Here is an 18,101-nt window from a genome sequence, read left to right as displayed (position 1 = left end):
GCTCTTAATGTGAAATTTTATCTCATAATTTTGACTTTTTTTTCTCTCATATTGTGTATTTTATTCCTCAATTTCAAAATTTATATCAGAATTTTGACTTTTTATTTCATAATTATAACTATTCATCTCATATTGTCGACTTTCAATCCCCAAATTATGAGATTTCTCTTATAATTTGGACTTTGTCTCATAATTTTTAAATTTTATATCATAATTTTGCATTTTTATCTCGTCATTTTGACTTTTTATTTCATTATTATAACTATTTATCTCATATGGTTGACTTTATATATCAAATTAACGAGATTTCTTTTATAATTTGGACTGAATGTCCCATAATTTCTTTTTTACACAATTTTTTTTATACAAAAAACTTTTTTACATCATAATTTCACATTTTTATCTCACAATGATGAGTTTTCTCTTTAACTGGTGGAAATAGGCTTCTATACTAGTCTCCATCTTTCCAAACAGGCTCATATTTATAACCCTGACGACCATCAGATGTGAATCATTTGCACATTTTTCTTACACAGATTTATAAATTTTTTTCAGGATATATTTTTTCGAAGTATTTTCCCCGTCCTTGCAAAACTCCCTTTACTTCATTGTGATCACGGTGGTACACATGGAGGACGGCCAGAGTAAGGACTGTCACAATGAATAATGCAGAAACAGCGTCATGTATCTCAGCTTGTGACAGGGATGTTGTGCGCGGGCTGACTTGCTAAATGGCACTAAAGTGCACGCAGCTGGTCGTCAGGGTTTATTTTAAAGCGTCTTGACCTCAGAAAACTGCGTCTGCAGACTGATGCAGCTGCTTCTTCATCGTTTGGTTTCTGTTCTCAGACCCACGCCGCCGCCCCCTGCGGTGAGCTCATATCTTACATCAGTTTGTACGATCATCCAGGCGTTGGTCAAACCCACGTTGCCCTCTGTGCCGAACAGCTGGAGGCCCTTCTTCAGGTCCGTCTGTGCGTAGTGATCAATCTGAGATAAGGAGACAGGAGAAATGGTTGTGTCAGGAGAGAAAACAGGATCATTTAGCCAATCTCATTTCAGCCGGCTCATTCCAGTTTTCATCAGAGCAGAGATAATGTGATAAAGAGTCGAGTGGTAACAGCTAACACATTCATTTTCTTTGTTTTCTCTGAGAAACAAAAAAAAACCTGCAGAGCAATCTGTCTGTGAATGTCAGATACTGGACTCTGATTGGTCCAAACTCTCTGACGTGGTCTGTTCTTTCATGACAGCATACCCTATCCCAGCGTATGGGCTTCAGACTTAGTGACAGACTCCAGCATCAAAGAGGATAACTCCACAGAAATAACACAGAACAGGTCGGAGATGTCAAAGAAGAAAAATAAACATGGAAATCCACAGAAGTAACCACGCTGCATGATGTTTGCACTGTAACGACCCTGGTATGACATATGATGGTCAGAGTTTGACGTCAACACCAGCCAACCCGCCAAATGTGGGTGGATTTCAGCAGTGACAGGTCGGGTCGCCACCCGTCCCCAAGTTTGGCCGTTTGCCTTGAACTCACACCTGAAGCACCTACAGATAGTTATCTTTTTAATAACCAATAATATGGTTAATTTGGAAAAGTTAATCCAACTAAAAATTCAACAAAAGGAGACTTTAAAAAGGGATGATTTATTTTGAGGCTACCATAGTATTTCACTTTATATATTTTCTTACAAAGGTTATTTTCTATCAGTACATCAAGAATACAGACATTTCATGAATACAACATGAAAAAAGTTTTATAATGAAAATATTAAAACAGAGAACCATTCATGGTTTTAGAGAAAACAACCCCCCCAAAAAACTTAAAAATTCTTCCTTATTGTCATGAAAAGTCAAGTTAGCACAATTCTTATAACAATTCACAAAACATGAACAAATTAATTAACACAACCAGTGCTAACTCTCTTTTTTGCTTTTTTTTTAAATTTTATAATTGTCTGAAATTTTTGTAAATTTTTTAAATCTCAGATCTTTTAAAAAAAAAATCATAATTGTTGAAATTTCAGAATTTGTGCAACTTTTCAACATTTCAAATTATTAGTTTTGTTTTTTTTACTTAAAATTAAGATTTTTTTTGAATATTTTTTTTCCGATCTGTTTTTATAATTCCAAAATTTTCCAATATTTTTAAATCTCATTAAAAATTTTTTTTTACATAATTGTTAAAATTTAAGAACTTGTGCTTATTTTCTAATATTTCAATTAAAAAATGCTATTTTAAAAAAAAATATAAATATTTTTGCAATTTTTTTACATTTAAAGTTTTTCAAATTTTTTCAAATTTTTGAAATATCAAAAATTTTAAACTGTTTGCACAATTGTTGAAATTTCAGAATTTTTGCATTTTTAAAAAAAAAAATATTTTGCTTTTAATTTTTTGCAAATGAAAATAATAAATCTAAGACATCACATGTACAATTTCATATATTCAAAAAACTTCTAGTTTAGATAATTATTCACTTCTCACTAAGAATGTGTAGAATTGTATACACTTTATAGTCTTTATAGTAGAATAAAGTAGATTTTGTGGCTCTTGGATGGCCTCTTATTATCTTTCAAGTCACCCTGCTCTGCCTCCAAGAGGAGAAATAGAAGTACTTAGAAATAAATCAAACCTTTGTGTTTTTCTGTCTGTAACTCTGTGTTTCTGCTGCTGCCTGTCTCAGACAGGTCGCCCTCGAAAAGGAGGTTTTTAATCTCAATGGCACGAACCTGGTTAAAGAAAAGTCAAGTCCGTTCACATAAAAAGTCCAGTTGTAAAATAATGATTCAAATCCAAGATTCTGTAGCGTGAGTGGGTTATTCTAGCAAAACATCCCACTTCACTGAGATTTTTATCTTTATTCAACAGCAGACTGAGCGAGTATAACGGGATATGTTTGACAGACAACGATTCAAACACTGAACAATAAACTGCTGCAAGTACTGAATTGAATACAATTTCCTCCCAACCCACAGAAAAATGTGCTGCTAAATAAAAAAATCAAAAATGAAACGTAACAGACGACTGGGAGCTGAGCTATTGATGACAAAATCACTCAGTTTGCAGGAGGCAGATTTTACCGACTCGTGCTGATACTTTCCCAACGTATCCCTCATTTACGAAGTGATTTCCACGCACTGAGAAGTTTTTCCCAGAGAATCTGAAACATATGGAAGTGTGTCCTAAAAGTGGACTCATACAGTGGGGAAATTTTTTGTTTTCTCATCACATTTATTTCCAAAGCTGCAATTCAAACAAAATTTCTCCCAGACATTGGTATTAACTCCAATAATCCACACATGAAAAGAAATCACAACGTTCAGGTCCATAAATAATGATTATGTTGAATTAAGTACGATAACACAGGAAAAAAGTATTGAACACACCATGGAAAGGCTGTATACTTTGGCAAGGAAATGCACCATACCACCTGAAATCTGTCAGTAATTATTACTTGAACTTCCAATTAGTGCAAACCAACATCAGCTGGGCTAGAGCAAATTGATGGTCCTATAAAAAAGGTGTTTTTTTCACCAAGCAGGTAAATAGCACACACCTCATGATGGGTAAAGGCAAAGAGCTCTCTGAAGACATTCACAACCTGATTGTTGCTCAGCATCAGAATGGAACTGGTTACAGACTTATATCAAAGCACCTGAATATTCCAGTCAGCACCGTTGGGGCCATTACTCACAAGTGGAAGAAGCACCACCTTACCATCAACAGGCCACGCACAGGAGCTCCTTGAAGATTTCTGACCAGGGAGTCAGAAAGATAGTCAGAAGAGGACTCAACCAGCCAAGGACCACCCTGAAAGTGCTCCAGAAAGACTTGGAGGCAGCAGGTACAATTGTTACAGAGAAAACAATAGGCAATGCACTCCACCACCATGGCCTCTATGGACGCTCAGCCCACAAGACTCCATTCCTCAAGAAAAGGCATGTTGAAGCTGGTTTAAAGTTTGCTAAACAGCATCTTGACAAGCCTGTAGAATACTGGGAGAATGTTGTCTGGTCAGATGAGACCAAAACTGAACTTTTGGGCTGTCATACTACAGACCATGTTTGGAGGAGAAATGGCTCTGCACATCAGCCAAAAAACACTACACCAACAGTGAAGTTTGGAGGTGAAGCATCATGGCATGGGGTTGTTTCTCATCTCATGGTGTTGGCAAACTTCATCTAACTGACGGAGCAATGAATGGAGCCATGTATGGGGAAATTCTTGATCTGAATCTGCTGCCATCCACCAGGATGATGAAGATGAGACGTGGCTGGACCTTCCAGCAGGACAACCATCCAAAGCACACGGCAAAGTTGACTCTCAGATGGTTTCAGAAAAAGAAAATCAATCTGGCAGAGCAGGTGTTCCCAGTGTTTCTCAGGTGGAGCTGGAGTTTACAGGAGTTTAGCTCCAAACCAGCCTCAACACGAGGTTTTATTGGAGATTTAAAGTGGATGATGTTACATGACTCCTCTTCTAAGCCTGAGTAAATGGACTGAGAGAGGATACAGTTTACATACACTCACACTGAAGTGCTCTCAGACTAATAAACTGCTCAACAACAGAAACTTTTGCTAAACTTAGAAACGAGAAGTGAATCACGCTGCAGGACGTCGGGTCAGTAAACACGCTGAATTCAGATCGCTGTCACTTCACTTTCTCTGCTCTGGTTCAGCTGTGTTAAACCTAAACAAACAAGATAAAAAACATTAAACTAAAATAAAAAAACAGCTTTTTCCTGTGAGCTCTGAATCAAAGATAACAAAGAGGGGGTGTGATAACACACGCAGAGATAAACAAGCTTAAACACAACCGCGCTCAGCCCGAGCTGAAATTCATTCTTTTAAAATCAACAGTTCAATCAGACGGCCGGCTAATGCAAACAAACACACACACACACACACACACACTCACACACACAGAGGCTGCTCAGGCTTGTTTACACGTCCAGGTGGTCAATCTCATCTGACATCAGCGGCATTGATTCCCGCTGACCTTGTTCTCCTGGATACTGCAGCCTCTCGGTGTCGGCGCTGCAGACGCCCAACGTCTCGTTAAATCCCAAACTTCAAAAGCTCTCGCTTCAGCCGAGGCCTCGAGTTCACCACACAACATTTTGTGTTAAAGGTGGGTTGTAGCAAACATTTCACGAGCATCCTTGACTTAATACTTAATCCATCAAAGAGCTGAATGGGATCATTGGTAACCTGGAGAAACCTCCAGAACGTCTCACACCGTGAAATCAGACGTTTCCGTGAGACGTCGTTCACTGTAAGTGCTGCTGGATGATGATTAATCAGGTTTTCTATCACACTCAGAGGTGAACACACACCTTTCCTTTAAAACTGGCTGATTGCAGATGAAAGTGTCACGAAAAAGGCAGAAGGATGTGGTGATGCAACAGACGTTTCTGCCAAAGATTTCACACCCTTCCATTAATAAGGCAGCCTGCAGGGGCCAAACCGGCGCCGCGCTCGCAGAGGGAAGAAATGGGAGAACTACCAAAGCAGAAACTTGAATGTGAGATGATTCAGGGTTTGAAAATATTTTTAAAATCCTCCTTCAGAGAATTTATACCAGGAAAGCTACAGTGTTAGCTCTGCAACCATGACTGGGATGAGAGCGGAGCTTCAAAGTGTTTGTTCTTTGAAATTCAGAGTTTATTTTCATCATCATTTGGAGGATAACACCGTGACACTCAGGGTTACATGAGCAAAATGCCACATCTGTGTCAGACATTTGGTTATTCACTCACGTCCAGGGATTCCTGGATAATGCAACAGTGTTTGCACTTTGCTTTCACCGTCTTCTCTCCATCTCATCTCCTGATCTGAAAGCTGTCAATTCAAGCTAGCATGTTCATCGCTCCAGCTCTACTCCGGCGGGTCAGAATCACCAGGATCAGATCCACAAAACTTCTATTTCTGCAGGAGCGACGAAACGAACCATTTGTACTAACGGTGAAAAAAAGTTGATTAGCGGTATGCATGAGCCAGGTTAACGGCCCAAAAAATCTTTAGGTTTAATGGAGGTAGACCCCACCGTTACAGGCGCTAATGGCAGGATAACAGCGCCTGTTCAGCTGTTTAAAGGCGGACATTGCAATCTGCAACACGTTGCTATTTGGGATAAAAAAATATGTATCCATTTATTATTGAGGTTTTCTACTGTGCGCTCAGAAACAGCACACACATTCACTCTGTTCAAGATCGCCAAACTTTCTCTTTCTCTTTGTTTACTCTCCGATAACAGCAGTCCGTCACCAGTTCATTCCTCTGCCTCCAAAAATGTTTTTCTTGATCTTCTCTCAGTCGCACGTTACCGTTCGCCAGGTTTATTATTTTTTATGAGTAGTAGACATCCGCAGTTTGAGTTTGTTTAATGGGTTTTCTAGAAGGTTCCCCTCAATTATGACGTAATCTTCACCTGAGTCTCTTTCATGGTGTAATTAGTTAACTGGAGGATTGTTTGCAGTCGTGCATGCGGCTAACGCTGCAGCTAAACGGGTTTCATAACAGAACGTTAGGACAGGAGCAAACACCTGGTTGACTTTCAGAATAAAATACACCTTTTGATGGGGTTAAAATGCAAAGAAGCAAAGATGGAAAAGACATTGGGCTTGAAGTGCCAACCTGGGGGTGTTCCTCAAACTGTTGTGACATTTATTTAGTGACGTCCACACTGGGACAATCTAAAAACTAAGGAATGTGTAGCAGCTTTATTGTAGCTGCCAGTTTTCCCTCCTGCCCCCTCAGCTTTGGGTTGAGAGTAAACCAAATCGTAAATAACTCCTCAGCCCTGTGCGTCCTGGAAGAACAGGTGACCAACGTTGCTTTTTCAGTGTCTACAAGATCAGCCCAGAGTACAGGGGCTGTGGAGTTAAGACTGGAGTTGAGTTGATTCTCCACAGACCTATTAACTCGCTTTGTATAAGATGGCTTGTTTTGAGTAAAGTTTTTTGGATTCAGGCTGACTGAACTCCTTGGCTGGTTGGACTCTATGGGCTCTAATTTTGTGGCGCAGGGCAGGGGGCGCAAGCCTGGCGCACCCTGCGCAGTGTTAATGTTGTGTGGCGCAGCGCCATGCACTGCCAATTTGACAATTTGGTAGACCGTCTGCGCAGAGATGGGTGTGACTGCGCGCCAGGGGGAGTTGACGGCAGATTCATGTTGGCGCAGTGACAATTTCATGCCAAAAACAGCGCAGAAAGTGCGCTGAAAGCTCACCAGCTCCAACCTGGTCTATCCTCGACGCAAAGCGCACCCTCCGCAGCTGTAAATTGGTGACAGGCGCACTTGTGCACACATGTCAACAAAGCCTCAGAGGCAGGTTTCCAGAGTGTCAGGCACATTTTAATGCAATTAAACAATCACAGCAATCACTATTTAATGTAACTGTCTGAACCAGCATATACATTTATATCTATATTAACTGTCCCGTCACATCTGATGTCAGATTAAAGCCGTTTGTCATAATGGAAAGTTAACCTGACGGCAGCAGGAAGTTTGATGCACATCTTACAATTAAACAACAAACAGCCTTAACATCTGATACTGAGTATATATCTGGTTCTCTCATTTCATTTAATTCAAAGAAAAGAGGGAGAGAAAAGATGAAGAAAAAAAGACAAAATAAATGTTTGTCACTCAGGATTTACCCGGGATTTCCCATATTTCTCTGTTTTAGTCTTTATTTTTAACGTGATCTAAAAAGATGGAGTACATTATTGTAAGGAGGATGAGGTGGAGACACCGGGAGAGTATACAGTATATCACCAAAGGTTCTGCTATTTGGTGATGACAAACCAGGAGTGCAGGTGGATCAAAAGTATTCTGAATGGATAAGCCTGAATGGAGCTGGCCCACAAGGTGACGCGCTTCGTGTCCTCCGATGTGCCCCGCTGTCCATTCTCCTGCTGCAGGGACAGCGGCTCTGACCGTCTCCGCTACCAGCACTGTTTCCGCGGTGCTGGGGATCAGTCAGACCAATCAGACGCTGTGCCTCGGCTGCCGCGCATTTAAAGGTGAGGAGAGGCGCTCTTTTCTCCTCCCTCTCTGCCATTTGCGCGGAGGGAGGCGTGGACGCGCTCCTCTGCTCTCCTCTGAGCCTTCAGTGCGCATCTCTTGGCACTGCAGGAAACTTGCAAAGTGTGCCGGTCACACCCTGTCCAAGCGGCAAAGGCCGGCACAGGGCAGGTGCGCCTGCGCTGTGCCTGGTCTACGAAATTAGAGCCCATTGTCTTCTTCCTCAATAGTCTAAGATCAAGGTGTTTCAAAATTCAGTACTGAAGCGTTTAGGAACAGGAACAAGAATTCAGGGCCCAGCCAGACCAGACCAGCAGGAGGCACCAAAAAACGCTCCAACAAAACTGAGGCCACAGGTAGATGAAAGTTACAGGAAAATTACACTAGAAGTGTCTCTGCTCCATCACAGCACTGGATCAAATCAGTTTCTATTCAAGCCACTGTGTGAACTCACTGGATCCACTCTGTTGCTGCTACAGTCCAGCTGCATCCCTGCTCCAGCAGGTCGCAGCAGATACTCAAGCCTCCTAGTTTTGCAGGATGCCTGAGAAGTGGCATGTTGTGAAGTTGTGCTTGGAAACCACCTGCTACGGTGGCCCTGAGAGCTCACAGCTCTGCAACTTAAGAATGCACGAGCAAAACAAAACACAACCAAATTAGAAAAACATGTTCATCAATTTCACAACACTAGCAGCATTTAGAAAACGCGCTGCAAAGACCACAACACAAAACGTTAGAAACACAGCACGCTGGCAAACAACAATCCCTGGCAACAACAAGCGTGTCGGGAGTGTGCATCAGTTTTAAGTGTCCTCTGGAAACACCGATGTGTGTTGTAGTGTGTGCAGCGCGTTTTTCCAATATGACTGATGACCCCTCACCATGTGTCAGTGACGCAGTTTTGATAAATAAGGATGAGATTTACGATCAGAAGCCAGAACTTGGAGCTTGATTGTTTCCTGATTTCCTGTTTGGTACAATCTGCTCTGCAGAGATTAACGCGTTTCTGCACAGCATGGTGCTCTGTGAGCTTTTGTGGCTCAGTTGTGCACTGAGATCTGTCTGTTTAGCTGCACCTGTATGCTTTGCTCTTCCCACGTCTCAAATTTGAAGGATGTCGATGATAATTTTGTTCCTTTTGACATTAATTTCACACTCAGCTCAGCTTTGTGTGCCAAAAAGGACAAAAAGGCACAGCACAAAGTGTGTTACCACCACTGTTTACTCAAAAAGAAGTGACTGAGACCAATCCAATCAGTAAAAACAGACGATCTTCACTTCAGCTGCTTCTGACTGAAACAACACCGGCATCAACCGAACCCATTCCTCAACGTCACGTCTTATTGACACATCCTCTTCTTCTCTGTGCTTATAAATGTGCTTTAACCACAGAACAGATCCCCCGCCAAAAAACAGCAACAGCTTCATATTTCCCCTCAAACAACATCACTGTGGAAATTTGCTCAATAAAACTGTCAGACACTGTTTTATGCGGCTGTGGTGATTTTATATTAAATCTCAGACGGCCGCTGTGAGACGTGACAGGCTGAGACGGACTTTACAAACAAATGTTCAGCTTAGTCAGCAGGCTTTCCGTTTCATACCACGCCATTCACACAACGATAACACACCATCATGAACTGATGAACCTTCCTCCACTGTTTGCCCCCTGGCTGCGGCTATAAGCTACAAAAACAATTACACAAATAGCTTTTAGCTGCAGATATCCTTCCTCTGCTGCTGCATGTGTTAGAGCTGGACTCTAAAGTTTCTTCATCTTAAATAATTTCATAAAACTAACCTCTCCGAAGCTTCCTTATCAGATAAATTAACTCCCTCCTCCTCCTCTTTACTCAGCCGTCGTGGTCACACCAACTCAGAAATGCTAATCAGAGAGGAAGGGCTGCGCTCATTTCCAGTGTCCCAGGGGTTGTTATCAGTGAGCAGCGACCAAAATGCCTCTGGATGCCACAACCCATCAGAGCAGCTGAGCGTGTGATGTCCTGGTGGACTGCGATAGGCAGCCTGGGCGTGTAGCTCCTATCAACATCAAATTCTTATAGCTTCCAGTTCAGCGTTTCCAAGCTGACATTTGGCGCGGCGTGAGTTATTTCACCTTCATTTGCACCGAATACGACAACCGTCTGGTCGCTTCCTGGACCAGATTCAGAACATTCAGCATCAGCTGCAGCCGCACAGGTTGTTCACCAAGATACCTCAAAACAGCATCTGAAACCAATATATTTATTTATTTACTATTATCAACATGATTTATACCTTCAGATTTTTATTTAGCTTCTTTTCCTGTTTTTGTCTTCCATTTTTCTCCTCTTATTTCTTCTAAAAAAAATAAAAAGGAAAAAAATAAAAAGACAAATAAATAAGTAAATAAATAAATACAAATAAAAATTTAGAAATAAAAATAAATAAATTGATGGATAAAAAATAAAGATAAAAATAAATAAATATAAATACAAATAAAAATTTGTGAATATAAATCAATAAATAAATAAATAGAGATAAAAGAATAAAAATAAATATGTAAATATAAATAAATAAATATGAATCTATATTAACAAAAAATTATGAATAAAAATAAATAAATAAATAGATACAAAAAAAAATAAACAAATAAATATGAATAAAAATTGTGAAAAAAATAAATGAAAAATAGATATAACAAATAAATAAAATAAAATCAAATAAAAATAAAATGAATAAATCAATAAATTAATATAAATACATGTAAATTAATATGAATAAGAAATTTTGAATAAAACTAAATTAACATCTAGATATAAAAAATAAATGAAAATTAATAATATCAAATAAATTAATAATTAAAACTAAATGAATAAATATAAATAAATATGAATTAAAAATTATGAATAAAAATAAATTAATAAATTATTATAAAGACTAAATTGAAATAAATAAAATTAAATACATAAACAAATAAATAAATAAATATATAAAAATACCTCAGTGCTTTTCTCTAGAGCCTGAGCCTCTTGACATGCTTTTGTGCCTTATTGTTGTTGGTTGGCAGTAATAACCAGATGCCGTCACATTCATCAGACATGAGCCCATTGATTGCTCGAGTCCTGCAGCTCCTCAGAGGAAAGCTCGAGCTGTCAGAGTAACCTGTGCTGCAGTGATGTTGCAGGTTGCTCGCAGACACAAACGTCCTTGAGTAGCGATGAATAAAGAAATGGGTTTTTATTGAATGGCAGGATCAGCTTCAAAGCCTTACATGATGGTTTTCTTGACAGAGTTATTTGCATTTCCTGTCAGTGTGGGTTCGCTTCCCTCTGGGACACTTGGAGGCTTCCTGTTTGCACACTTCTGATGCAGAAAGCTCATCTCTTTGCTGACCAGGTCCAGGTGTTTCTTGTGCAGCGTGTAAGGTTAGACCCACTTTTTTGTAGCCTGATTTTTTACGTGCTAAAGGAGATTACGTGTGATTGTACAAAGGTGTCCTTTCCAAGACGTGATGATTACACTTTGTGTGTTCAGTTGCTAGCATTTCAATTCAGTTTCCCATTGTACATTAGCGTAGCGCTTGGTCCTTATAAAGGAGCTCCTAATGTACCAAAGCGATATAAACCTCCATGTCTAACATGTTGAATGTATGGAGCAGGAATTTCTCGTCAGAGTTGTCATGTTATCAGTGGCTCTCAGGGAGATCTCTCTTAGCCCCATTTTTTTTTTTCCTATAAAAAATAATAAAAAAATAAAAGTACAAACATATGAAGTGAGAGGTTTATTGTTGCTTGGTTAACCCCCATCTCTCTTCTTTGTTTTTTTGTGATTTTTTCATCTATTTTTTCGTCATCTTTGTATTTGGGGTGGATCATTACTGGTTCATTTGTTGGTCGTGGACACCAAACTGGTTTTATCTTCAGTGATATTTTTACTATTTTTTCTCCTGTGTTTGTCTGGAGATCCTACATGTAACCATGGCTGCATTGTTTACATGTGAAATCAGCTGTTAGCAGCCTGTAGCATGTCAATGCTAACTGGTGCTAGGCCAGATGTTTCCCCACAAGGCAAGGAGAAGGACGACGTGCTGGTTCTCAGGAATGAGCTAAGAAGTGACGACATGGACCTGTCCTTCCATCCATCGTTGTTGGGAACGTAAGATCTATCTCCAATAAGATGGACGAGCTAGCTGTGCTAACCCAGCAACAGAGGGAATACCAGAGGGCAGAGTAGCATCATGCTATCCTATTCTATATACACATGATTAAACTGACTTTAAAGTATGATTGACCTGAAGCTGTGAACTTTAAACTCTATATCAAGTCTTCTAGCTCAGGCTAGCTGGTGTTAGATACTTCGCAGATGCTCGCCGTATGATGCCATTGTATTCTTCTCTCTGCAAATCAAATACCTCAGTCAAAATGAGGTGTTGTGTTGGGATTTGTAAACATAATTACAACATGATTTGGACGCCTCAAACAGACGGAGATGAAAGAGAATCACCAACCACAAGATAAATGACACAGGCTGCAATTTCTTGCAATAATAAAGACGAACGCTGATCAGCTTTCTGAACAGAGCCGGGCCGGGAACCACTGCGTGACGTCTCAGCTCTGGCAACGAGCGATCTGCTCTGTGATGTAAGAATCCAGCTCAGGGAGCCCTGAAGTCCCATTTGCGTGGTCGGCATAAAGCCGGCAGTCCTCTGAAGTCGTCAAATAAAAAAGAGAAAGAATAGTTTTATTTAGGAGCTAAGTAGGTCATTAGAGAGGAGTGACTCCTGCAGACTGCCAACGCCTCAGCCGTACTCTAACTCGCTATTGATGTTGTCCTCGGGACTTTGGTCGCCCTTTAACTACACCAGGCGAGTCAAAGATGGGCCATCAATTATTTATACGGCAGGGATACAAGCAGAGATGAGAGATGTATGGAGAGAGGAGGGGAGACAGGGAGATGTGGGTTTTAAAGGAGACGAGGGGAGGAGAAAGGAGGCAGGAGTAAACAGGGGAATAGAGGAAGAGGATGAACCATAAGGCGTTGAATATATAAAAGCAAATACACCACGGGGCAGATGAAGCTGTAATATTGTGACTCGTGAGCTTCAGATAGCGCTGACAGCGTACATCAGGCACCAAAAAAAGAAAACAGAGATCTGTGACGGTGCAGAGGAAAGGACATTTTGTTTGAAAGAAACACAAGAAAGGGATTCCAGCGGAGAGGAAATAATGAGCGGAAAAATGGCTCAATTTTTCTGCTTCCTCAAAACAGCGGAGATCCATTTCCTGCGTCATGAATGTACGAGGAGGGCAGCATCAGAGATACAGTACGAGATAAAACGAGCCACAGAAGGAGGAGGAGAGATCTGTGGAAATATGAGGCTGACTTTACAACACAACGTGCCAAACAGTGTGGAGCATGCCCTCGTTTAGCCCGCGTAATGACGTTAGTGGATCTGAAAAAGGAGGAGTCCACATTACTCATTCATGGCATAAATTACAGACTTTTAAGTTTTAAAATCATTGCTCTGATGCTCAGCAACAACATGCCAAAGCAACATCAGTAGATTCAAGCTTCAGTTCCTTCACTGGAGCTGTGTCCCAGTTCAGGGTCTGCAGCCTCCAGAGGACCCGGTCTTCGTGGCCTGCATAGACTGCAACCATACTGAGATGGTCTGGTCTACGAAGCATTTCCTGTTTGTCACTCTCAATGTCATCTGTCAGGCTTACACCACTTTTCAAACATATGTAAAGCAGAAAATTACATTTAAACACAATGTTTTTACAGTTAATATTTTAATATTTTACTTTGTACTTAATATTTTCTTTTTTGATAGAGTACAGAACAAGGGTCTTCAACCTGTGGCTCTTTGACTCCTTTGCAGAGGCTCCTAATAGCTTTAAAAATATGATTAAAAAAAAATAAGTACGCTAACAAATTCAAGTATTCTTTTAAAAGTTTTTACATTTTTGCAAATTAATGACATTTCTTTTTCTAAATCTTTAATTTAAATTTTTTTTTTTTTGAAATTTAGAAAAATGTGTGATTTTTTTGAATGTTGGCAATTTTTGAAAATTAAAATATATATATATAAATTTCCAAAATGTCTGTTGTTTTTTCATTTTTTTGCTAATTTAATACAAATCACAAACGAAGACACCATATGTACAATTTCAATAATTTCAAAAATCTTCTGGTTTAGATAAAAACACACTAAATTCTAACTTTGCATGATTTTTTAAAAAAAAAATTCTTTTCTTTTTTGATTTTCTTAAAATAATTTTTTAATTTTTGGAATTCCAAAAATTTGTGATCTCTTTTTTTAATTTTAGCAATTCTTAAAAAATTAATGATTTGCAAAAACTTTCTCATTTTTGAAAATATTGAAAATGTTTTAAATCACAAGTAGAATTTAATTTATTTAAAAAATTATTCTGGTTTAGATAATTAAATCCTTTATTATAACTATGTATTGAATTTTTTTTTACAATTTCTTTTCTTTTTTGATTTCATTTGTTATGTTTTTTTTTTTACAATTTCTTTTCTTTTTTTATTTCTTTTGTTGTTGTTTTTTATTAACTTTGTTGAATTTTTGGAATTCCAATAATTGGGTGATTTTACTTTATTTAATTTCGGCATTTTTTTTTAAATTTCAAAAATTAAAGAAATTTTCTAAAATTTTCATTTTTTAAAATTTTGCAAATGTATCAAAAATCAAAAACTAAGACATCACATGTACAATTTCATTAATTTCAAAAATCTGGTTTAGATAATTATACACTTTATTTTAAAGAAGAACTGTTTTTCAGTATATTACTTAAAAAGAGTCCAAACACTTTTTCACCGTAAAACAAAATCTTCTGCGATTTTTTTAAAACAATCACATATTTGTTGCCAGAAATCCCTCACAAGTGGATAAAACAGGACTCCTTCTGGAGTTTGGCTTTGTCTGACATCTTCAGTGTTCATGCGCAATGAATCTTGAGATATGTGAGGCTAAGAAAAATTCACCCAATCCGTCCTTCGCAGCGCCCGAAAGAGGAGGCTGGATTTGGTTTGTAGGAGCCTTCGAGGCTTCGCTGTGACGTACGGTCCACAGATTCATCCTTCGTAGGCTGCGCCCCCTGTATTTGGACACAGCCTGTGTGTGGTTTGGTCGCTCAGACGTCGCTGTGTTTCCTGAATGAACTTAAATGTCTCACCAGGTTTCCTCTCTCCTCACCTACAGGCCACCCATGCTTATTGGAAAAGGCTGCTTTCTTCAAATACTTTCATTTCATCCCTCCTCGGAGGGAGCCCAGATTAATTCCTCTGAACTCCAGCCCAATCCTGACCACAGTCATTTTTTTAAGGCCGTTTATTCGAGCACAGACACATTATACTCCAGCCTGACCGCTCACCCTTTACTCCTGCTCGGCTCACTCCTCAGAAGTTCTGCTCTCTGTTGGAAAAGGAGTTAGAGGGATATGCCATCACTGTGGAGAGCCCACATGTTATTCCTGTGCCTCAGGACGGATGGGTCAATACTTGTGAACTCAGACAACTCTCCTCCAAAGAAACTCGAGCAGTCACCCCTGGATTTGTCAGAGGAATGTGACTCCAGCAGAGCTCCTGGGATAATGAATGCTCCACCAAGTCGAGGACCCCGTGCCTTTGTCTCTGACTTCTAAAACCGTCCAGGGGCACAGCAGCAACACACCTAAATAATTAACATTTTTAGACACACCCCTTGAAATGAGTAATGTTACTTCCAGGCTTGGGATAATCAATCACAATCCTCGCTCAGGCAAATCCATTACAATCTCCAATCCTCTGCTTCTAATCAGTTCCTGATTAACACCCGGTAAAGCATGCAAATGGACAATCAATGCCACTAAAGGGGAAGCAGTGGCCTCGCAGACCGGTGGCTCTAACAAATGATACCCAAACAGCCGTAATCAGGGTGGGAGCAAACTGAGGGATTTGAGACGAGCTGTTGGACAATAAAGCAAGGTCAAGGCTCATTTCTCCAACAAGGACTCCCTCTGAGGAGCCACACATCTCCTCCTCTCTGTGGAGCCTCCTCCTGGTGCTGAAACTCCCAAACATCACGACAACTGAGAAACTGTTTCAAGCCTTCGCCTTCAGCTGCAGACAACAGCAGGTGAGACCTGTTGGCGTCCTGCGCTGCCCCCTAACAGCACCCTGAGCAGACCTCAGAGGTTTTTACAGCACGTCACTGACAGCAGCAGCAGCTCTCAGAGGCTCATGTGATGGAGAGGGGTTTACATTGTTGATGGTGTGAAGGCAAACGCTGCGGGGCTCCCGATGTGTGTGTGAGACGAAGGCCGTGACTCAGCTGCTGTGTCACAGACTGAGACGGACTGACACGTCTTTAAGAGAGGAGATTATGTATGACCACAGCGTCATGTTCCTGTTTAACCACCCTCTAACCTAACATGATCCGGCTTATTACCCAGATACTGATCCAGATACTAACAGGTTAACAAAAACATTAATTAACCTTTAAGATGTCTTCACTGTGGAACCCTCTGGTTTCCCTGTCTAGCAGATGCTAACATTTTAGCTGCAATTGTTACCAAAAATATGCTAACAGAAGCTAACATAGGATATAGGACATAGGATAACATAATAGTACAATGTTTCCCCAAAAAATGCTAACAGAAGCTTATATTTTAGTCACAATGTTAACCAGAAATATCCTAACATCAGCTAATATTTAAGCCTTATGCTAACGATAAAATGATTTAAAAAGCTAACAATTTAGCCCCATTGTTCACAAAAAATATGCTAACAGAAGCTACAATAAAGTAAAAATGTTTCTCAAAAAATGCAAACAGAAGCTAACATTATAGTAACAGTGTTTACCAAAAACATGCTAACAGAGGCTAACATTATAGTAACAGTGTTTACCAAAAACATGCTAACAGAAGCTAACATTATAGTAAGAATGTTGACCAAAAACACGCTACCAGCAGCCAACATTTTAGCCACATGCTTACAATATAATGAAAACAGCAGCTAACATTTTAGCCACATTGTTTGCCAAAAATATGCTAACATAGGATAACATAATAGTAACAAGGTTTTCCCACAAAATGCTAACAGAAGCTTACATTATAGTCACAATGCTGACCAGAAATATCCCAACGGCAGCTAACACTTTAGCCTCATGCTTACAAAAAAATATGACAACAAAAGCTTAAATTTTAGCCCCATTGTTTACCAAAAATATGCTAACAGAAGCTACAATAAAGTAAAAATGTTTCTCAAAAAATGCCGCCAGAAGCTAACATTATAGTAACAGTGTTTACCAAAAACATGCTAACAAAGGTAAACATCATAGAAACAGTGTTTACCAAAAACATGCTACCAGCAGCCAACATTTAAGCCTCATGCTTACAATATAATGAAAACAGCAGCTAACATTTCAGCCACGTTATTTACCAAAAGAATGTTGACCGACATTATCATAGTTACCATAGTTACCAAAAATATGCTAACAGAAGCTACAATAAAGTAAAAATGTTCCCCAAAAATGCTAACAGAAGCTAACATTGTAGTAAAAGTGTTTACCAAAAACATGCTAACAGAAGCTAACATTTTAGCCACATTTTAAGCCAAAAATATACTAACAGATGCTAACATTTTAGCCTCAATTACTACCAAAAATATGCTTACAGAAGCGAACATTATAGTAACAATGTTTTCCAATAATATGTCAACAGAAGCTAACATTTCAGCCACATTGTTTACCAAAATATGCTACCAGATGCTGACGTTTTACTCTCATGCTTACAATAAAATGACAAAAAAAAAAAAGCTTTTTTCAGCCACATTGTTTACCAAAAATATGGTAACAGATGATTACATTATGGTAAAAATGTTTACTTAAAATATGCCAACAGAAGCTAATATAATAGTACTAGTGTTTCACAAAAAATGTTAACAGAAACTTACATTATGGTGACAATTTTTATCAAAAATGTGCTTACAGCAGCTAACATTTTGAGCCCCATGCATACAATATAAGGATGATAGAAGCTTAAATTTTAGCCACATTGTTTACTAGAAGTATG

General features: G+C 39.2%; 1 protein-coding gene across 3 annotated transcripts in view; it reads right to left on the bottom strand.

Moving 5' to 3' along the window:
* Positions 1-18,101, bottom strand: part of tspan4a (tetraspanin 4a) — a 308,346-nt gene that overhangs the window by 37,292 nt on the left and 252,953 nt on the right. For all 3 annotated transcript variants that reach the window (XM_074667196.1, XM_074667195.1, XM_074667194.1), the window contains one exon: positions 889-990. In XM_074667196.1, the coding sequence (XP_074523297.1) occupies positions 889-990 (102 nt within the window). The remainder of the gene's footprint in view (positions 1-888; positions 991-18,101) is intronic.

This window comes from Halichoeres trimaculatus, unplaced genomic scaffold, assembly GCF_033239565.1.
Source record: "Halichoeres trimaculatus isolate MK-OKI-2021-1 unplaced genomic scaffold, fHalTri1.1 fHalTri1_scaffold_3, whole genome shotgun sequence".
NCBI lineage: Eukaryota > Metazoa > Chordata > Actinopteri > Labriformes > Labridae > Halichoeres > Halichoeres trimaculatus.
The sequence above is the reverse complement of the archived record's forward strand: the minus strand, read 5'-3'. Positions and strand labels throughout refer to the sequence as shown.